A 21,849-nucleotide genomic window follows, 5' to 3' on the forward strand; every position below is an offset into this window, starting at 1 on the left:
ATGACGTCAAGATCTTTTCATAAGATGTTTCGTGGTTGTTCATGGTCTCAATTAATCTAGCCGACAATTCACTGATTAATTATAGTGTGTACATTAAAATGACGTATGAAGTGTTACGTGTGTTGTCATACGAATTCAAAGAGCCTATTATTTCGGATTTGCGCATCTGTAATATTTTTATATCTTCGCAGGTGAGCCTACGATATACTAGTGTAACCTACGATCACACGTTTGTCGGCAAGCAATGTTCCTCGTTATCAAGATTGCAACTAATGGGTTGAATGCAAACAGCTGAGTTAGAAAAAAACATATTTCTTTTATATATTTTTGAAAAAAGCATTCAGAAATCCGATAAGTATAACGAGATTTTTTTGGAAATTAAAAGCAACTGCCTGTGACATTTAATTATAGAGTAATAAGTAAATAAAAGATAACAAAAATTTAAATGCAATATATAATAATGTATATAATGCAAATCATACATATTTAACATAAATAAATGTATTAATGCAGAATAACGTACAGCTGCAATATACAGATATAACAAATTTGTAAAGAAACATTTCTTTTGCAGTAAATCAAACAAAATATGCTTACACCTTCTTTTTAATTCTTTAATTATCTTATTTATAATTAATTTATTTTGTTTAAATAATAAAAAATTAATGTTATCTGTTAAAAAAATTACATTTTTAATGATGCCTTTATGATTATCAAATTGATTGTTTTTTTATACTGATATATTAATATTTTTACATTAATATACATTGATTAGAACTAGTATTGCAACTGATCAGTTATTTTTGTATTTTTCAGATCTGATATATTGCTGTCAATGATAATGTCAATAGTATATTGAAGATTGAGCATAGTCTCAGCATATGACTAGATAAATATATATAAGCTTCACAATGTGGTCCTTCTTCTCAAGAGATCCTGCCAAAGATTTTCCATATGATATTGGAGAACCTGTCCTATGCTCAGAAAACAAAAGTATTTGGACACTACACAGAGCCAAAAGAAAGGTAATTTAATTAAATATAATAAAAGTGAGGCATAATAGAAACACTAGATGTAGTACAACATCATATTTTGTTATCTTGTAATTTTGCTCAATCTTCAATTTATAACTTAATAGAAGCATTATTTTTATCATTATAAGATCTTCCAGGGTACTACAGCAGGTGAGGATGTTTCAGTTTTTGTTTTTGATGTTAAAAATGGAGGCGAGCAGCTGCTGGACATTGCACGTTCATCTGTGAAAAGACTTAAAACTCTTAGACACCCGAGTATACTTGCATATCTTGACAGTCTTGAGGTATGAATATTATATCAGTTTGTAATAGCATTTGTAATTCTCTATGTATAAAATGTAATTTTTACTCTGTTATTCTAGACTGATAAAATGGTTTACTTGGTAACAGAACGTGTGGAACCATTACGCAATCGTATGAGGCAAATAAACAATTCTGAGAACAAATTGAAACTAGAATTGTATTTTTCCTGGGGTATATTTCAAATTACAGTATGTATAAATAAATATATACATTATATTGGAAATTGCTATGCGCAATGCGTGCTGAATAGGAGAAATCTATAACACACATTACTTCGATTTGATGGCAGAGGGCACTTAACTTCTTAAATAACGATGGAAATTTACGGCATAATAATGTCAATATGTGGTCAGTGTTTGTTAACGAAGAGAGTGGTGAGTGGAAACTTGGCGGAGTCGAATATATGACAGCTGTGGATTCTCCATACAATTTTTTACCTTCCAATTTCAAAGAGTATCGACCACCAGAGGCTAAAGAGAATGCAAGACCGTTAACTAAATGGTAATGGACTATTTGTTATTCTTACAATCATTTCAAAATATCACCTTTCTCTTTTAGTTTGCATATAGGTTTAATATTAACACTTATGAAACTGATGAGTAAATAAAAAAAAATAGCTCAGTTGACATGTGGGGACTCGGCTGTCTGGTCTGGGAGACGTACAATGGTGTTTTAAACAACATCTCAGAATTGCAAGTTACGCTTAAAGTAAGTTGCCTGCTTATTTTATATTATGTTTTTGAACTTTAATGCGTTATTATAATTTAATATATGTTTTTTTTTTCAGATTCCAAAGCAAATAATGACGGTGTATCGAGAACTAACGGGAACAAATCCAGAAGGAAGACCAAATCCTGCGGATGTGATAGCCCGTTGTCGCAGTAATGGTGGTTTTTTTAAAAACGATCTCGTCGATGCTCTTTTATTCCTGGAAGAGATTCAGATGAAGGAAAGGGGCGAAAAAGGGCGATTCTTTTCGCAGTTGGCGGGTCAGCTGGACTCGTTTCCTGACGGCGTCGGCAGATACAAGATCCTGCCGCAATTGTTGGCAGCTTTCGAGTTTGGAGACGCCGGGAGCGCAGTGTTGCCACCGCTGCTTCAACTGGGCTCTCAATTACCTGACGTTGAGTATCAGCGTCGAGTGGTACCATGCGTTGTCAAGTTGTTTGCGTCGAATGACAGAGCGACGAGATTACGGTTACTGCAACAATTGGACCGATTCGTCGATCATCTGCAATCAGCGACAGTTAATGAAGCAATTTTTCCTCAAGTATGAACTTCTATATGTATATATAGAATTTAACAAATTCACACATTAACACATAACACATTTTGTGTTTGTGTGTAATTTTACAAAAATATGACTAATATATATAAAATTATTACATGAATATATTACATATATTAATTGTATATATTTCTTTCAGGTAGCAAGAGGTTTTCTCGACACAAACCCGGCAATCAGGGAGGAAACGATACGATCAGTTGTACATTTAGCACCAAAGTTAGATTATAATAATCTGAATGTTGAGACTTTGAGATACTTCGCAAAGCTTCAATCAAAGGATGAACAAGGTGGTATTCGGACAAATACCACGGTTTGCCTTGGAAAAATTGCTCAGCATCTTCATCCCCAGATAAGACAGAAGGTAATATCATAATTTTTGATATGCTTTTGGCAACTTAAGTTAAAAAATAATAGAAATATTTTTTTAGTACACGTTTGTTTCTCTTACAACTTTTTTTAAGATTATTTTTGAGTCTTTGTTGAACAAAATAGATGTTCTACATGTATTTTAAAAATAACTACATAGAATCTCAGTCTTATATCTATAAATAATTATAAGATAATACAATTTATAATTAATAAAATATAATTTATAAATATAATATTCATAAAATATATATAATTATTAAATTAATTTAAACATAATTTTAGGTATTGCTTGGTGCATTTATCCGTGGAACTCGTGACTCCTTTCCTCCAGCTAGAATCGCAAGTATATTAGCTCTGGCAGCAACACAACAATACTTTCTACTACAAGAAGTCGCAAATCGCATTTTACCAGCTCTGTGTCCGCTTACGACGGATGTGGACAAAGGTGTACGAGATAATGCATTCCGAACTATCCGAGGATTTTTATCTAAACTTGAGACAGTCTCAGAAGATCCCGGCCTTCGCGAATCAATGGGTGAGGATTGTGTTATTTAATTCTTAAGCATTAATACATGTTTTTCTAACATTACGTTTTGAGTGCAAAAATATTCGATATTTCTCTTTCTTTTTTCTATACCGTAAAATCCTGAATAAAAGAAATTACTGAAAATAATGTTTACAGAGGCGGATGTAAATACTGCAACACCTAGTCTTAGCAATGCCGCAGCGACGTGGGCTGGTTGGGCCGTCACTGCAGTCACAGCAAAGTTCTATCGCAGTCAATCGGATACGCCAAAATCGTCGAATGCCCATAGCACATCTAGAATCTTATTAAATAAACCTGCTTCTTTAGGTTTACCTCTTTTTTTTATCTCTTATTAATGTCATTATATATCCGTTCCTATAATTTTTATTTTAAAGTTTTCTTGACATAGAAAGACTATTTTATATATATATTTGTTTTACTAATAAGGTTTTTTTTTATTGAATTTTAGAACAAGCTAGTAGTTCCCAAAGCAGCGCCAGCACAACTGCCACGACGAGTAGCGCGACGAGCATGACTTCCCTCGATCCCGATCACGAGCACGACATGCAAAACACTCAAAATACAAATTCCGATTGTGATTGGGATTGCTGGGATGCCGACAATTGGGGGGACATGGATCAGCAACCTGCCGCTACACCATCGGTGCCATTGAATCCAGCTAGTACTATAACATCGTCCGGCCACTCCCCTAAGGCTAATGAACAGTGGACCAGCCTTGAGGAAGAACCGGTTTGTCACTTGGCATTTTATGACATTTTTGTGCTAAGTCAAGGTTTTGCTTGGATCCTGATCCAACCCGATATGTTAATGCGATATTAATACGAAGCGTAGACGTAAATTCGCTCCTAAATCTCAAATAATGAAGTAGTTGCAATTTAGAAATCTTCTTAACAATATTTCTTAACATATTTATTATATTTAAATTATAAATGATTGAAAAAAGGGCTTTGCATAAACGTTAGATATAAAAATATACAATATCTTAATCTAAAATTTAATTAGGCATTCTTAATTTATTGCTGGATAATAGAAATATTTAAAATTCAAATTTTTATTGAAAAAAAATCAACTTTGAGTCTGAGAGAATATTACTGCAATGTGTATTTTTGGAATACTACGTATGCATATATAAATATATAGCTTGAATAGATAACGGGAATAATCTAGATAGAATGTTTTTTCTAAGTGGCTATGTATTTAAAAATATTATTATCAATAATATGTACAAAATTTTTGTATTACAGGAAGAAGAAACAATCCAAAGTGTTCAACAGAAAAATGATTCTTCCGAAGTAGGATGGGAAGATACGGAGTTTCAGCCTCTTGAGGATGTTCAATCTATAGAGCAAACAAGTATGCTTGGCGTGATTCCAGAACTTAACATCACACAAATATGATCCTGCCATTTATATTAAAGAAACAATTTCTAAACTAGGTGTTCCTAGCGGAAACAATAAATTCGAAGAAGCGAGAAGGAAAAGAGAGGAGCGCAGATTAGCTAGACAAAGACAGATGGAGGCGAAACGCGCAGTGAAGTTAAGGGCCAGTCCAACTGCAAAAAAGATTTAAGTAAACCAATTATATATATATTAATCACTCTATTGTACATTAAGCAAATTAAATATTACAAGTAATATAATGAAAGTATTTTCTGTATTTATAACTTGTCTGATATAAGAAAGAAGTATATCCAAAAATGTTTTCTACATTATTTATTAATGCATGGAAAAATATACATATATGTGGATAAATATGCGTTAAGTAAAATTATTTTATTTAACAATTTTTTACAACCTATAGATAGATTTTATAATATATGTATATAGGATTCATTTTTTTATAAGTTTAGAACAAACTCACAAGTTAATGCTTAAGTTAAAGTATAAAAGATATATAGGACACATTTTTTACACGTATGTTAGTGTTATAAATTTTTACTTATAAATAAAACATAAATTTTTTCTTAAATTCATTATGAGATTTTTTTTTGTAGGAAATATAGATCACTTTTCTTTAACAAAAGGGAATATTGCCAATTGCACAGAACTTCAATATTTATTAGTTGGGCGCGGATGTTCGTGCACGATCCCGTGTCGCGCGCAGAGAACCGCTGCGTGCGAGTGAGTCGAGTATACACATTATACACGATAGATATATTGAATTCAGATGAATTGACAATCGGGTTTTCTCGAGAAATGCTACCTCAGCGAGTACTCGACTCACTCGCACGCAGCGGTTCTCTGCGCGCGACATGGGATCGTGCACGAACATCCGCGCCCTATTTATTAGGCATGTAGCTTCTTGTTTTCGTTTTCTAATCATGTTGCACCATGAATTTAAAGAGAAGTTCATGCTTGGTCGTTACTATTAAGTGAGGCCACAGTAAAATAATTTTGCCCACTATTACAAATGGGACTGTTCCGTAGCATTTTCACTGTGAAAACGCATATTAAGGTAATTCGCGTTGTTAGTTTCCCGCTTAAAACCTATATTCTCATAGAATGGCACTAGACGATCTACACAATCCAAGGATAATTTATAACAGTGAAAAGAGCGTGCTAATTGCACTACAATTGTCACCACTAATTTTCCCAGTGATTTACCTCTGTAATTGTTGTTGACCACTACATCTTCCAAGCGGCCCCGCTGTAAAAAAAATTTATACGTATATGACATATACATTATATATTATTCCTGTGTTTTCAAAAGGACGTATAAGAAGTTACATACCACACTGCAGTTGTGAATAAACTTCTGCTCTACAACTAATGTTGCACAGGCAATTATTTTTCCAGAATTGATATCCTCAATAACAACAACATAATAACCACCAGCTGTCTTCATGCTGTAAAATCTATCTAAAATGAGATCAAAGCAATCATAGAGATGTTATTCTTGTAATTTGATAGAAAGTAAATTTACTTTGATGAATTTAATTATAAAAAAAACTTACTTAAGAATTGTTCTTTAGTAACATTTCCAACATCTGTCAATTGAGTCAAAAGAACTATAAAACCTATTAAATATAAATAATTAAATTACTTAACGCTTTCAAAAAAATTTCTTTTATTTGTTAAATTTTATAATATCTACAATATCTACCTTTTTCATAATCTGTACTTCTCAGCGGTCTGATGAGTAATCCGGCGACGTGTGATATCGGTAATCTATCCAATATAGCGGGATTAAAGAGATTAATTTCATCTTCTGGAGCAGTTTTTTCCTGTGCAAAATAAAATTTAAAAAAAATTTTAATAACATATATTTTATTGAAATACGCATAAATAGTATAGAGCAGGATGATCTTCTCTTATCAGCTTCTTGTGCAGCAATAATACAATTATTTCTTTTTTAATTATATATTTTTTAATTATCATAGAATAAAGATAAAACGTCAAAGATTCTAAATTAGGTGTCCGATTGTATTTTTATAAAATTGCAACATAGAAAAATGTTAACGTATGGACGTTATACCTGTGTTCTATTCATGTTTATTGCACACTTGTTTGCGGCTCACATCCACTTGTCAACTGTTGTCAACTTCTCCTCATGTAGAAATCCTGCTGTCACCTGACGTAACCTGTTTACGATGTACCGAAATGTTCGCAGCGCATACAGCGCAACTAATCGGACTGGACTTGAATCTGCTCAGGAATTTTTGTCCAAATGTAATTTTGTGTTGCCGCTCTTTTTCAGTGCGGCCAACTTAGGAAAAAAAATCAGATTTGTTTGAAGACTTTTGTATAGAAATCTTTTTGTGTTGCCTCTCTTGTATAACTGGCCTGGGGGAAAATCGGTTCTTAATGCCCGAACTACACCGAAGGATGATCCTGCTTGTGGCTCATCCGAGCGAGTAATCTTGACGACCGAAAATAATACTGAAGTTGGTTTTCAATCGTACCAACCCAAAAAGCAAATCACTTATCAGAATATTTGCATATAAAAAGCAAAGATATTTCTATAAAATTAATCTTCTGTTGAACAGAATAACAATTCGGGTTACCTTAGATCGGATGAAAGTTTGTTTTATAGGTTAGGTACTGAAATTATTACCGGTTTTAAAGTCAACGGTACCAATATAACAACACTAAAATTGTACTTAGTGTAGACGGGCGAAAGTGGTCGGATGAGCCACAAAGCAGGATCATCCTTCGGTGTAGATAGGGCATAACGGAAAGACTCGCTCCAGAATGTTCTATAGCTCAAAGCGTTGAAATAACGAGCGTCTCGATAACACGAACATTTCTATGTATACGTTTGTCCCACATTGCGTAAGATTATGAAATCTCTAATTGTATGTAATACATTGCGCCGATACATGTCATTATATCAAGGTAGGTCATATTGTTCAAACGCTCGTAAAAGAGCAATTCGCGATGCAGTACTGCGTAAAAACCGATGTCCATTCAGTGGCTCGCTCTGTCGAACCCTCCGCCATCAGCAAGGTCGTTCGAATAATCTAATAAGTGTTCAATTTTAATCACATCAATCTTCAGCTTTGGATTTATTTCTTCGTGTAATCAATGGCTTTTATATATTTTCGACAAGCTTGCAAACTCACCTGCAAGCTTTTCTTGTCTTCGAAAAGCTGCGACATCACAAAGATGCATATGTCCTATTACGTAATATTATACAAAATGCAGTTGAAAAAAATGGACGCTTAGTTATTTTGTGAATATTGTATTTATGAAATTAGCAATTGCTTTTAATGGTTTTTAATAACTTTGTGTAAAATAAAATTGAAAAAAAAATTGTCGCACAGTTATTCCGTGAAATTTTTAATCTCAAATCAAGAACTCTCTCTCTTTCTCTCTCTTTCTCTTTTTCTCTCTCTCTCTCTCTCTCTCTCTCTACTTTTAATATTTTTTAATACCTTTTTACAAAATTAAATTTAAACAATAAAAATAAAATTGATGGTTATTTTAAATTAAATAAGTTGCTGTCATTTTTTTCTAATAGATGTTTCTATTTTCGTAATAACTGATGTCATTAATTATATTTAGTCACGGCAGACTGTTTTTTATAAGAATGAGTAATGCAAACAGAGAGAGATGAATGATTTGTAAGAATATTACACATACAAAGAGACAAATATGAATTGCAATTCTGCAGATTTGAAGATTTTTATAAAAAAATGACAGAGCAAAAAATTTTTGGGAAATATAGTATATTATTTCAAAAATTTAAAATAAGTTCTGAAAATAATTAATGATTTAAATAAATTATCGATTTCAGGGCCAAAATAACAAGCTCTAGGACTTGCAAAAGCATATTACGCGCCTGGCAACAGTTTCGTCTATCCGCCATCAGAGTGCGGTGCAATCGTGCAGTAGCAAAATGGCGGGTGTGTTGTTCGAGGATATTTTTAATGTAAAAGACATCGATCCGGAAGGCAAAAAATTCGACAGGGGTGAGTCCATATCAAATTTTACATTTTAACGCGTTCAAGTATCGCTCTGTCGTGACAACGCGTGGACTTTATTTTCACTATCAAAGTAACAACGCTTCGACCTTCGACCTTGGTGATAGCACCGGCACGAACAAGCACATGGTGTGACAGCTGAGCGCTCTCGATTTCGTGATGAGATGAGTCTTGTACTTGCTTCCACCCGTTGTTACGATCGATGCAATAGCCAGGACATTCGGCGAATAAATGCGGTTTTGCACTACACCGATCGCATTTATCAGTCCATACGATTGTGCCGGTATTAGTCGAGCAGGAAACAATAGGCATCGAATTAAGCGGCCAGTCGTGATTTTATATGTCAATTCGCAAGTAAAAAATTACAATCCCAAATTTTGCTCTCGATTTTATGCGTAAACGTGTAAAATAATGTATATCATTATATGCCACATAAACCTAACCTAATCTTGATTGTTTCTTAACCTCAGATTAAAATTTATAATTCTATTGTCGATATTGCGAACTTTATCTCATAAGTCTTAAGTGGAAGAAAAATGGTAAAAAGGTAAAAGGAACAAAAGAAATTAGTCCTTTTTTTTCATTTTGTACATCTTGTATATCTTTTAAGCTTTTAGTGCAAAGAAAAATAAGTTTTGTTTTTTTTTTGCCTTGTGTCATTTTCCTTCCGAATAAATGATATATTGTTGTCACATTTGAGACAATTTCTTATATTTATTAAAAATTGAGGAATTAAACTCATCGAGATCGTATGAATTTCGAATATTAATCCAGTGAAAAACATATATTGAATTGAAAAGCGATTGAACAAATTGCGCGCTCTACGTGTCCTAGATAAAATAATTTGGAGCTCGCACTCTCCATTCTTTCGGGGAAGCATTTTTAGATTCGTGTGTGCGTACGACAGGTGTCGATATCTCCGCGCACTCATCTCGTATGACCTCGCGGCTTCGGTGCCGCCCGCGGCCTTTTCCGCTCTGCGTTTTTGCGCGTCCATGGACCACAAGGGAGCGGAATTTGCGAGGCGGCGTAGATCGGAGTAGACGACCATGACCGAATTCTCCGTCGGAATACATCGAATCTTTGCTGTGTATCGCGCCCCTTCACAATGTGAAACCGTGGATCGCTATCTCCAATTTAGATAACTTAGATTATCAGGTTTGTTTGCGCGCAGTCTGGATGCCTCGTCCCTCTCTCTCTCTCTCTTTCTCTCTCTCTCTCTCTCTCTCTCTCTCTCTCTCTCTTATCTCTATTTTTTTGTCCTCATCATCTTTCATCCCGCGTTCGATAAAACGCGTTATCACGTAGGGCATATCGACCAGCGAGAGCGCGCTCCTCTCCGCGCGCGATTGTGGATTCCAAGTCGATAATTGGGTAGTGCCCATGTCGCTGACTGACGAGCGAACGTCGCAAAACGAGAATGCCGAGAATGAGGGGTTAAGGGGGGAAGGAGGGAGAAGGGAGAGCGAGTGGTCTCTCCGTGCTGTTCTCTCTGTGTCTGTCCTCCGATAGAGAGGGATGGAACCGGGTGCTCGCGCGCTCGCGACCGGTCGATGCAGCAAGGATGCCCGCAGCCGCAACAGCAGCGCCGAGCAACACGGCATTCGCGTAATATGACGCGACTGCGTTGCTGGATTGGGGGGGTTTAGGGAGGGAAGGTACAAGGGGAAAGAAAGAGGGAGAGGGAGAGAGAGAGAGAGGGTGAGTGAGAGAGAGAGCCGGCGCGGGGAGCTGTAGAGCAGCCGGGACGCGTGAGGCGCGCTGGTGGGGATTGACACGGTCAAGGTCAGCCTCGGTTCTAAGGTCGCGGGAGGGATGTCATCTCAGAAGGGAGTGCCTGGATATGCTCCGTCTCTTTTTCTCTCGCTCCCTCGTTCCCTTCACCCCGATCTTCCTTTCTCTCCACCGAGGTTTGCACGCGCGTTCTCGGCCTCGCTTTCGGACCGTGCGCGCGAATCGTAAAGCGAGGACGAGCGCTCTCCGTCTTCTCTTCTCTCATCTGCTTCGCCGCACGTTTCTCCTTTTCTCTCTTTTTTTTTTTTTTTTTGCGCCCGTCTGTGCGTTTAGCTTGAACTCGTCCGCCGACTGATGGAAGAGCCGGGGCTCTTTATTTCTTCATCTCGAACGAACTCTCTTACCTTCGCACGGGGCGCGTTTCGCGGCCGACGCGAGGACACGCGCGAGAATCGCGGGAGCGTGCACTCTTCGCGGCCGAAAACAGTACATTCTTACATGTGAATTAAGCGAGTGAAATAAATAAAGCGACTTGGAAGGTCATTTCACAACGGCTCGACAAGTATTGTTTCAAGATTATTGTAGATAGAAAAATATCAGTTTTATGTAGTTTTGATCATTATTGTTAATCGTCGGACTCTTATTTCAAGCGGCTCGACTACAAATAGTACTTGAAATATTTGGAATTTATAATTGGCGAGGAACAAAGAATCATCTCATTGTCCTTTGGCTCATTGTCCTTTGGCTGCAACAAGTTTGAATAAGTCTAACACTGAAAGGAGGCAGGTTAACATGCTGGTATTTAAATTGGTTTTTAAATTTCGAGTTCGGAGGAGGAGTCCACGTGGACCTGAAGGCGTAATCCAGTTCCGCTGGACGCCTATCCTTTTCCGCTCGAATTCTGTCCCGAAGCGATCGTTAGAGCGAACGGTCGTTCAGAGAAATTCCCGCATACATTTCTACCGCTTGGACTTAATCCCATGGTTGGTGTATGCACGAACGACGGCAATCAATCATCTCGTCGCGAATATCTTACAGAAGTCGGCCGAGCGATCGGATAGTCATTAAAGCTAAGCACGATTAAAAGTCACCCGGTATGACTGTAGACTATTTTGAAATTGTGGAGTCCAAGCAGTCCGGTTGCATGTTAAAGTAACACGTTCGAATTTTCTCACTAAGTGATAATAAATTTAATAAAGCTCAAACAATTTTAAAATTTACACGGAGAAAATGTCATATTAAAAATTATTATGTACGGCAGTAACCGCGGACTGAAAATTTTTACTATGTTTCACATGTGAAAAACATAATAACAATTTTTATAATTTCTTTATGGTCCGCGGCTACTACCGTACATAGTAATTTTTTATATAAAGTTTTTTCCACGTATAAAAAGAAAGAAAAAACGGTAACAAGGATTCAAGATCAAATTAAAGTGAAATTGATAAATGTTATAACGCATAAAATTGTCGATTTTTTTACGATGGGTAAATGTTAATTTAATTTTGTGTTAATATTGTAATTTATTTTTGAGGATGGTCGAACGATCAACTGAAATATTTGTATTTTCAACATATTGTAATTATATGAAAGATTTGACTCACATCTTATCAAAGTTCTTGAACGTTTTCTTCTTCTTTTAATTTCTGACTAGTTTGCAAAATTTTTATTACAGAGCATGCTGCATCGTATACATAATTTAGCATGACAATGTAGATGTTTTTTTATTAAATTCTATACTAAAGAAATCTGTCACAAAAAATCAGCTATATGTTTTGTATAAGATGTCACATATAAGAAAAAAACAATTTCATTTATAATATATATATAGCGTTACAGCTAGAACGAACGTGTTAATTAAATTACAATTTTATTAATAACAAAAACTATAACTCATATTATAAACTGTAACGTCTTTAACATGGACTGATTGACACTAACAATAATAAGTCGTCTTTTGTTTTACGATGTTATCGAGGCAATTGGAATAATTTGCTCAGGAAAATCAAATCGCCGGCAGGCGATAATAATTTCCTCGTTCTCTCCAAGAAACGTATGTTCTCGGCATATGGTACTCGATGTTATTTTTAGATCGTGAAATTCGTCACGTGCACGTACAACGCAATGCGCAATCGAATTCTACGAACGACATAAAAATCATCATCATTTTGAAGACTTAAAATTTTTCGAACATATTTATAAAATTACAAAATTTTGTTTCTAAATTTGTCTCGAAATTAGTATATATAATAATATCTTATTTAATATTTTTTTATTTTTGATTGCATTTATATCACGTTAAAGTTTCATATGCACTTCACTGTTAAAGTTATAAAATAATGAACAGATGTGTTTAAAAAGAGGTGCCTGAGGTGTTTGACTGTTATATATTTTATCTCACTTCCGCACGTAACACGTTTGCATTTGCCGGCGGTGCAATTGCGTAATGATACCTAGAGTTTGCCATATTGGCGCAAAAATAGCGCGCAAATATTAACTTCTCCGGATATGTCGGCTGTTGAAATGTGCAGTCATTAAGCTCGCGTTATTTCGATACAGCACTATTAAAAAACGTAGTACGAAGTGCGCTAATGAAAAAAAGATCTGTAAACCGCTCAGAGATCAAATGCAAAGCAGGATAATTTTATGAAAAACAGAAAGAGTGAATAGGTTTTTTTTTTTGTGTGAATATATTATATTAGATAACAAAAAAAATTAATATACATAGCAATTGATTGTCGATATATCTTCTTCTCCGTGATTGCAGTAGCAAAAATTAATCTTCTACTAGAATTCGAAAGTTTCAGACAGTTTGAACGGTTCGAAATGTCGAAATTAAATTGTACAATTTCTGTCGAATTAAAAAAACAATTTTTACGTACACCCGCACACCCGCAAGAAAAGCGACACAAGCTAATTTTAACACAAGTTCAAGAATATCAAATTCTTCAGGAGAGAGAAAGGAAGGAATTGCGTTAATAATAACATTTCCTATTAATAAACCTAATTGGTTTTTATTTAAAATTCTGTCGCAAATTATAAATTGTCCGAAGCTTGATTTTACGAAAAATAATTTTACATGTCTATGTTTGGTTAAACAATAATTTAAAAATTAATTATTCACGGCAGTTACTGAAAAAAATGATCTTGCAACTACAGCAAAAATTTTTTGGGTGCGAAAAATTAGCTAAAGTAGATAAATGATTAGCAAATACTGTGATATCGAATATGTTTGGCACTTAATCAATCTAAATGACTGAGACAGAATTTATATCTGAACTATTTGTGAAATTTAGAAAGAAAGTTTTTCTGCCGCGCCCTATTTATGTGTAAAGCCAATAGTTGTTATAAAGTTTGACTGTGGTACACAAAAAGACTAGCGGCGAGAGACAAATGAACATACTCCCATAGCAAAAAAAGCCACAGTGACATTACAATAGACTTACAATAGAGTCACAAGGTTACAGAAAAATTGAGATGTTATTGTGACATTATCAGAAAGTTACAGTGATATCATTAGTTACAGTCGTGGTGATATCATCATAATATGGCATCAAATGTTGCAGAAATATTACAACAGTCCAAAAACAGTATTTAGTCATTAGTTCGCACCCGGCATCGTTTGCTTGCCGTTATGTGACGCATTATGCGCTATCTATCTCGCGTATTTAAGTTTTAATCATGAGAATTATATCAAACTTGCAAAAGGCAGTTAATAATATTAAAGATGTAATAACTTTCTATCAGTTTAATATCTGAATCCAAACACGGAATTTAGATAGACTGATTGTTCAGAAATTAAGTAGATAAATATCTATTTCTTATTTTATATTTTTATTTTATTTTTCATATTACAATGATGTTATAGCGACATTATATCTGTGATAAAACAGACATTCATATGTCACCACGATTTCATTATGACATATTTAAGCGTCACAGAGAAATATCATTATGATATCACTGTGATTTGTTTTGCTATGGGGGTATGATCATCACATCTAACATAATTTGTATAATGCGTCCGTTATAATCGGCAGCTATATTTCTCACAAGAAATATAGCTCGTTCTAGCTACAGTATCAAAACTCATTTACTCAATGCAATTATTATTTTTTGGCAATGAGACCTAAATTTTCTAGAAGATATTGCTAGAATGTTGCTGTTATAAATTTTAGATGTGACAAACAATATTTTAGCAGATACAAAAAATAGCGATACATTTTTGTTGTGACACCTAGAAATCTACCTACATCAGCAAAACATTTTTTTCAGTGGTATTAAACATAGCGAACTTACGCGGAAAGTATTTGAATTCAACCTTTGTCACTTTTTCTGATCGAAGGCCGATTTAGAACACAATCCGCATATAAAACAAAATTTCGAAAAATTTCGAGCTTGTGTCACTTTTCTTGCGGGTGTGCGATACATAACTGCTTGGCTAAACACGATGTCGCAACGCAACACAATACGTCGAGCATAAAAGTCGTTAGGTTATAGAAAATTTGTACGCAAGAAAATAGCTAGGAGTTATAGCCGCGGTTTAAGAAGAAAGGACTCGTAATTCGCGTACGTGCCCGCCGTTTATCTCGCGCTCCTTCTTCATTTCACCCGGCTCGTTCTTTCCGTTCCCGGCTCCTTTTCTCCTTGTCCCGGTGGGCGACGTAAGTGGGTCATGGTGACGCGAAAAAGGGGACAAGGGAACAGAGACTGTGTGCCGAAGACGAAACTCTGTTCCTCCGCGTTTGTTCGATGATTAGCTCAGTGTCGTTTATCAGATTAAACGGATATAATGCATCTCGTTGTTCCACCAATCCGTGTATGCATATCTCAAGTCCTTCTCTTATTTCTTATCTGCGTCTGTTGTACAATCGATGTGCGCACACGTTGTCTGGAAAAACATGGAAAGTGGATAGTGTTATTTCTTATGAAATATTTAGAATCAGTTGTTTCTCATTGCAAAGGTCAGGGTTTCTTTGTAATCTTTCAATTTCTAATATTTAATATTAATTTTCACGAGCTAAAATGTTTATTTAAATTTCAAGTTTCAAATTATCATCGAAATTAGCTTCAAAATGAGGTAAAGAAGTGAACAGCAAATAATTATTTTCGTCCTGGATGTTTAATTTGCGAAAAGCTTTCCATGTGACTGAGAAATATTAATGCCTCGATGTTTCCGTTAATGAAATGTACAGTTTAAAGTTTTTTCATTAAAGGTCATCGAATTTAAATAAAGGTAAAAGCGTGGCTCATAAGCTTTATTAATGTCCAAGAAACGAGCAACTATCACGAGCTGTGTATCATCCAGTAGAGCTTATTGTCTTATTGATTAAAGACGCTTATGCGTTACGCTAGTGCTTTTATGTAATTTTGCGCGCACGATCGGCTTAATAAGATCGGACTCGAGTCGAATCGATGCCGTTATCGGAGTAACGGCATGAAACGAGGCGGTAACTATATGGAGATTGGCCGGACGTTTATTCACGATAAAATACACAACGCTTCGCGGCGGAGAATCGTGGGATCGTTATTATGCTAAGAGACTATGCTATTATTCCAAAATCCGAATAAATTACTCGTTACGTACTCAAACGAATTCCTATTGTCGGTGTATCGCCTGATATGAATACGGATGTGAAATTCTATTTATTTTATTAGCAGTATGCGTGGTCACCAAGCAGCTTTTTGACAGTGATTCATGTCGCTTCAATTTGAGCTTACTTCTCCTTTTTCTTCGTAAATTAAGTCTCAAAGGAAAACCAATTTAGAATATTATAGAAAAAAATAATACTCCTAAAGCTGTTTACTTATTTTTAATTGGTAAGAAGTGATAAATAAGAAATTGTCTCGTAGAATTCTTGTAAATTGAAATATGTGTTTTATTTTATACAATGTATAAATAATTGATATTTACTAATATCATTATCTTACGGAAAATTATTATTTTTGTCATCGAAAAATTAACTTTTTAGTTCTATGTTAGCTAAATAAAAAATTAAAACTTTTGAAAAGATCCGTGAAAGAAATATTTTATTCGTGCAAAATTAACTTTTTAGAGAACAAACATGCATTCGCAGAAGAATTATTAGGATTTCTATAAAGCGTCTAGAATCTCAGTAACCCCATTGCTTCCCGACAAAGGGTAGATTTGCGACGGAATCTCCGCAGCATCATCACGGTCGCGCCGGGCGGCGGACGCGAACCAATTTTTTCCACTGTAACCCGCCGCAGTAGCGGCGGCGGCGTGAGGTGAACGGTGGGTGCGTTCGAGAGTAGGTAAATGCGCGGGGTTACGATTGGCTGTGGAAGCACAGTTCGACCAATCGACGCACACGGTACGGCGCGAGCTTCGCGCGCGCGAAGCCGGTAACCGCGACTATGTCTCTTCATTGTCAGTGACGAGGTACGCGCGCGAATCGCCGAGAAAATCTGACTCCACAGATTCATACGTGATGAAAAGACGATGTACACGTAACGGCGAGAGCATGCGTTGCGGTAATCGAAAAAGAAGAGGTGCGACGACACGCGGCTATTTTGCAACGCGAGCAAGAATGAAGCGGTCGGCGAGCGGGCGCAAGATAGCGAGACAGGGAGGTTAATTCGTGCAGCAATAGCGAGCGAACGAGAAAGAGAGAAGCAGCGGAGGCCGTTCGCGAATCGGTGAGTTGGACGGGGGAGGGAAAAGGCGGAGAAGGGAGGGAAGGGTATCCGGCTGCCTTCAGTTTGGCGTTCGGTGTTGCTAGGCGCGAGGGCCACTGTCAGTGCCAAGGCGGCAGCCGGCAACCTTCTCTCGACCGGCGAGGATCCGAGTTTCAAGCTCTTCTTCTTTTTTTGCCTTTCAATCCGTCAAGTGTCGCGGCCTTCGCGCCTTTCTTTCTAACCTCATTCTTCTCGCTATTCCCATCTCTTTTTCTAATCTCGATGCATTTTCGAGAATGTTCCCCGGGCGCGCACGAACGAGCGAACGAGCGAGCGGCGCCTGGCCGCCGAATACGGCCGGCACGCTCCGTCCGGCTTGCCGCGATCGCGTTTGCGTACGTGTGTGCGTGCGAAAAAGGATCGGAGCACCGAGGGACACACACGCGGATCACGGCAGATGCCTTGCGACGGAGGATATACGACACGCATTTCGCCCATCAACTCGATCCGCTTGATGATTTTCGATTAACGCAACGCACCGTGAGCATTCCATTCGATTTTTTTTTAATTTATATCAGAATTGATTATTGCTTCAAAATGATATCGATTCTTTGTTCCACATGTATCCAGTGTATTTTGTATAATTTTGACTTCAATTTCTGACGATCAATATCGTGATGCAATTCATTGCATGTTTTTGCATATTAATTAAATGTATAATAATATGCTCTTTTATAGATCAGTTGTTAATTGTTTCATGTACCGGCATTTTTTTCTGAAAATAATAAATTTTATTCCTTAATTTGAAAGAAAAATAAAAATATAAATATTGGATGTAAAGTATTTTTAAAAAAAACGGTGTAAAAAATTTATTTTGTGTGTGATAAGGTTATAGCTGGTAATAAGATTGTAATGCATAATGAAAGACGAATATTTTACATTAATTTTATGAATATTCTCATTTGTCATAAGTCGGACGTTAAGGATGTAAAAATAGTAAAAAAGGCGAGGAAGTATTCTCATTAACAATGGCACGATGAAATATGGAACGTGTCAAGTTATGATGGATTTAGTAATACATTGTGTGTGGCCGTCGCAGTCGACACACTATACAAAGACCTTCGGGCCTAAAATGCCTTACTTTCGCACAACTTTTGCTTTAAATAGTGCCAAATATTTGACAGGATCAGTAAAAAGTTAATTGAAAGAGGCACTTGAAATAGATCCATGCAAATAGTTCAATAGACTACTCATAACTTTTCAATAGACTACTCATAAAGCATACTTAATTTTTGTAATATTATTTTGATAGCCCGGCAGAGTTCGAATGTCTTATTCTTTTGAATCATAAATACGCCGAATAAAAGTGCTACGCAGTTAGATGAATAGAAGATCATGATACGCAGATTGAATATGGTCTTAAAAAGTCGTCCGTGAATCAAATCGTATATTAACGAAAAATAAATCAAGTATGTTTTTATTTTCATTTGAACAAATTGGAGCAAAATCCAATATCTTGACTTGAAAATAAAAATGCCAATATTTTATATTTAATATTCGTAATTATTTTCATTTCTCTTTCAAAAATCAAGGAATCAAATTTATTATGTATTTATTTTGAGAATTTTATTTTATTATATTTTTAAATGATAAACTTTTTGTAATAGATAATTGGAATATGCGCGATTATAATTCTGCAGAAGTGCGGCACAATCATGCTTTCCTTGAAATTTGAGAATTATGAAACTGATATGGACGTTATCGTTAAAACGTCATTAGGTTGTTTTGTTGTATGACGGTCTGCCTTCGCAGTCGAATGAATGTTTTCTTCCTTATTTGCGTTTCTCTGAGTCACACACGCACGCGTGTCTGCTAGTTATCTATTCACGCGATCCACCGACGCGCACTTGACATTATTTATACGAACGTCTCTGAACGAAAAAGTATTTTTACGACTTAAATAATTTCGAACATTAGTTAATAATTATTCAATGTCTATAATTATATATATGTAAAAATACAGAAATTTACGGGATTTTCTTCAGAAATGTCACCTCCACTTTGCTGAAGATTTGTTTATTTACATTACACATGCTATACAATGTGTCCCGAAATTTGCGAAAAGAAAAGATACATATCATTAAATATCTAAAATGTTCTGAAAGTTGAAATTAATATTTCCAATATATCGCTCAATTCCTATATCAGGTAATTATCTGAAAACTTAAAATTCAAAATTATAGAAAAATAAATTTAAATATATCGAGTGAAACAAGTCGATAAACCAGACTGCATTCTAATGGAGTGAAATCGGTCTGTATAAGTTTATATTTTAGTACGCTTTCACGTCTGCAATTACAGCTTTTTCTCCAGGGGATCGCTGAAAGCGAGAAGCTTGGAGCAAATTCTGCGAGTGTACAGAATTTTATTCGCAATTAAATTCCTCATCTAGCATAAATTCTCCGGCTCGCGAACGTATTGATTAACCGCATGGCGCGATTTCTGCGGATGCCAATCAGGTGCCCGGGCTCGTTCATCTCGCGAGGGGATATGTATGTCGATAACAGAATATCGGCGGACGTGCCGCTTAACAGCCCCGCTGCGCCTATCTTTTACGGGCTCGCGCCGGGGAAGGTCGAAGGGTCGCCGATTAAATCGCGATCATCGCGCGCTCGCGCGGCTCCTCTTAGTTCTCGATATTACGAGGATCAAAGAAAATCCTTTCTCCGAACTCTGCAACTGACCGTTTTTTAATTGGAACAATAAATATAGCGACAATATAAATAGCAATATATAACGGCAAATAATTTTTATATAAAGAACAGGTATAATAAAAATATAATTTTATATCGAGAAAAGAACATGTGTATGTGTGTATGTGTGTGTATATGTATGTATGTGTGTATGATTCTGTATGACGTCAAGCTTTCATGTCTCTCTCCGATATTGGCACGTGAACCGGCTTTTTATTTGCCGAAACTTACATGAAATCACACGTTCAGCAACGTGTCTCACAGCGTATCGATTCAGAATGCAAATTTTACATAGGACTCATTCGATAAAGTGAGAAATACAGCGTAAAATTCCCTTTAAAATATTCTGTATCCTTTATGCTCGAAAATTCTCTAAACATCTTAATCGCTCAATAATTTATTTTCTTAAAAAGTTTTAAAACTAAAGTTTAAGTTCTAAATTTTCTTTGTGTCGACCGGTTGATGTCAAGCTAAGTCACACCATGGAGACGTGACATAATCGGCGAGCATCGTTCCCAGCTACATTTTTTCTTTGCACGTGATTCGAAAGACCGGTCCCCACTGTGTCCGAGATCGTTCCCTCAGGCGGTCGGCCTTGAGACCAGCTGACAAACTGTGGAAGACGAACGAGGGGGAAAGGAAGGGGGAGAAAGAGGAAAAGGAGGAGAAGGAGGAAGATTGCGCAACGCTTCGAAATATCGTGATTTTGAGACCGGCCATCTAGAACAGCGGACAGTCTCTTTGTCTACATTAGAGAAGTAAATATCGTCGGTTCGAACACATATTGCGTGTTGTGTTGTAATAAATGCGAATTTCTCTCTTTCACTATTCATCGTTTATTGAAAGTGAAACTGCAAATATACTTAAATATATTAAAAATATTTCGCCAGATGAATTTTATTGCGTGAAATAATTTCGAAAGTCAGAGAATTAATTATATAATTTATACCTCAGAACCATTGAATGTTTTCAATCGCAGGTATCAAAATAAATTTAGAGCCAGATAAAATTATTCGTTAGAGTTTTTAAATTATTCTCATATTTTAAGAAAATCGAAATTAAAATTACAAACACGTGTGACATTTTATAGAAAATTTACAAAATTAAATAATTATTGAGTGGTTAAAAACGGAGAATTTTCGAGCTTAAAGAATGCAGAATATATTTTAATGTTGAACTAAATTTGCATATTATTATTTATGATAGTTAAGTCTTACACTTTATATTCTACAACTCGCAATCACTTTGTACGACTATTTAGTCATGATTATTGAGTAGCCTCTTCGATTTAGTTTGTTTTCTCGCAATATTGCGCACTTTGCGCTTGCTTCAAATTCACTGAACGGCATCCGCTTCGGCATTCTTAGCGTTCCTTGTCTCTCGAGTCATCGATATTCTCGCCGCCGCTCGCTTTTCCGAATCGTGTACAACGAGTAACCTCTTATCAACCGGTCTTCAAACGAAAAACCCTTCCCGGAGCAATAGCACGCAGGCGGAAGGCTCGATCTCTCACGAAAGGAATAGCCTGCGGTATTTTACGACTCGACAGTCGTATAACTCTTTTCGACCATCGAAAAGGCACGTGGCGACTGGGTCACGAGGCCGATCGTAAATTCTCAATTTGCTGAGAAACGAGTTACATTGCCGACCTGTAGAAACCGTGAGTATTTCTCGTCCGAATGCTCGAATATCCGGTGCGATTTGTCCGATCGGTTCGATATTTGATTTCACGATTTGTCGAACAATCGCCGTTATTGTGT

The 21,849-nt window shown here is 36.1% G+C and overlaps 3 protein-coding genes across 8 annotated transcripts in view; 2 read left to right on the forward strand and 1 right to left on the reverse strand.

The window, feature by feature from the left end:
- Nucleotides 1-23: 23 nt before the first annotated feature.
- yata (N-terminal kinase-like protein yata) lies at nt 24-5,238 on the forward strand. 4 transcript variants are annotated; one of them, XM_012373530.2, is made up of 13 exons: nt 24-191; nt 817-1,025; nt 1,163-1,318; nt 1,397-1,525; nt 1,627-1,838; nt 1,955-2,045; nt 2,125-2,607; nt 2,765-2,986; nt 3,277-3,529; nt 3,677-3,847; nt 3,990-4,270; nt 4,786-4,894; nt 4,977-5,238. In XM_012373530.2, exons 2-13 carry the CDS (start codon nt 912-914, stop codon nt 5,108-5,110), a joined length of 2,355 nt encoding a protein of 784 aa, XP_012228953.2. In that variant the 5' UTR covers nt 24-191; nt 817-911; the 3' UTR covers nt 5,111-5,238. The 4 variants fall into 4 exon arrangements, with proteins under 4 accessions (XP_012228953.2, XP_012228955.2, XP_012228954.2 ...); XM_012373532.2 differs by having other exon boundaries at nt 1,172-1,318; XM_012373531.2 differs by lacking the exon at nt 24-191 and adding an exon at nt 192-295.
- Gnpnat (glucosamine 6-phosphate N-acetyltransferase) lies at nt 5,239-7,198 on the reverse strand. The gene is made up of 5 exons (XM_012373485.2): nt 7,016-7,198; nt 6,644-6,764; nt 6,495-6,557; nt 6,272-6,399; nt 5,239-6,187 (listed from the first exon to the last, which is right to left on the reverse strand). The coding sequence occupies exons 1-5, from the start codon at nt 7,028-7,030 to the stop codon at nt 5,945-5,947; spliced, it is 570 nt and encodes a 189-aa protein (XP_012228908.1). The 5' UTR covers nt 7,031-7,198; the 3' UTR covers nt 5,239-5,944.
- A 1,600-nt stretch (nt 7,199-8,798) lies between these two features.
- Nucleotides 8,799-21,849, forward strand: part of Polr2H (DNA-directed RNA polymerases I, II, and III subunit Rpb8) — a 55,255-nt gene continuing 42,204 nt past the window's right edge. The window contains exon 1 of one of the 3 annotated variants that reach the window (XM_012373523.2): nt 8,799-8,951. In XM_012373523.2, coding sequence (XP_012228946.1) covers nt 8,879-8,951 — 73 coding nt within the window. In that variant the 5' untranslated portion in view covers nt 8,799-8,878. Of the gene's footprint in view, nt 8,952-17,125; nt 17,358-17,443; nt 17,877-21,849 lie in introns of those variants that run through there. The other 2 variants (XM_067348529.1, XM_067348527.1) reach the window with 2 other exon arrangements.

Source organism: Linepithema humile, chromosome 2 (assembly GCF_040581485.1).
Source record: "Linepithema humile isolate Giens D197 chromosome 2, Lhum_UNIL_v1.0, whole genome shotgun sequence".
Taxonomy (NCBI): domain Eukaryota; kingdom Metazoa; phylum Arthropoda; class Insecta; order Hymenoptera; family Formicidae; genus Linepithema; species Linepithema humile.

What these genes read in the sequence shown, in the direction of transcription:
- yata (XM_012373530.2), top strand. Translation starts at nt 912, where the DNA reads ATGTGGTCCTTCTTCTCAAGAGATCCTGCCAAAGATTTTCCATATGAT. An exon ending in GCAAGACCGTTAACTAAATG is followed by an intron (nt 1,839 to 1,954) that starts GTAATGGACTAT and finishes AAAAAAAAATAG; the next exon opens with CTCAGTTGACATGTGGGGAC. An exon ending in AAATAAACCTGCTTCTTTAG is followed by an intron (nt 3,848 to 3,989) that starts GTTTACCTCTTT and finishes ATTGAATTTTAG; the next exon opens with AACAAGCTAGTAGTTCCCAA.
- Gnpnat (XM_012373485.2), bottom strand. An exon ending in AAGTACAGATTATGAAAAAG is followed by an intron (nt 6,558 to 6,643) that starts GTAGATATTGTA and finishes TATATTTAATAG; the next exon opens with GTTTTATAGTTCTTTTGACT. An exon ending in TACTAAAGAACAATTCTTAA is followed by an intron (nt 6,400 to 6,494) that starts GTAAGTTTTTTT and finishes ATCTCATTTTAG; the next exon opens with ATAGATTTTACAGCATGAAG.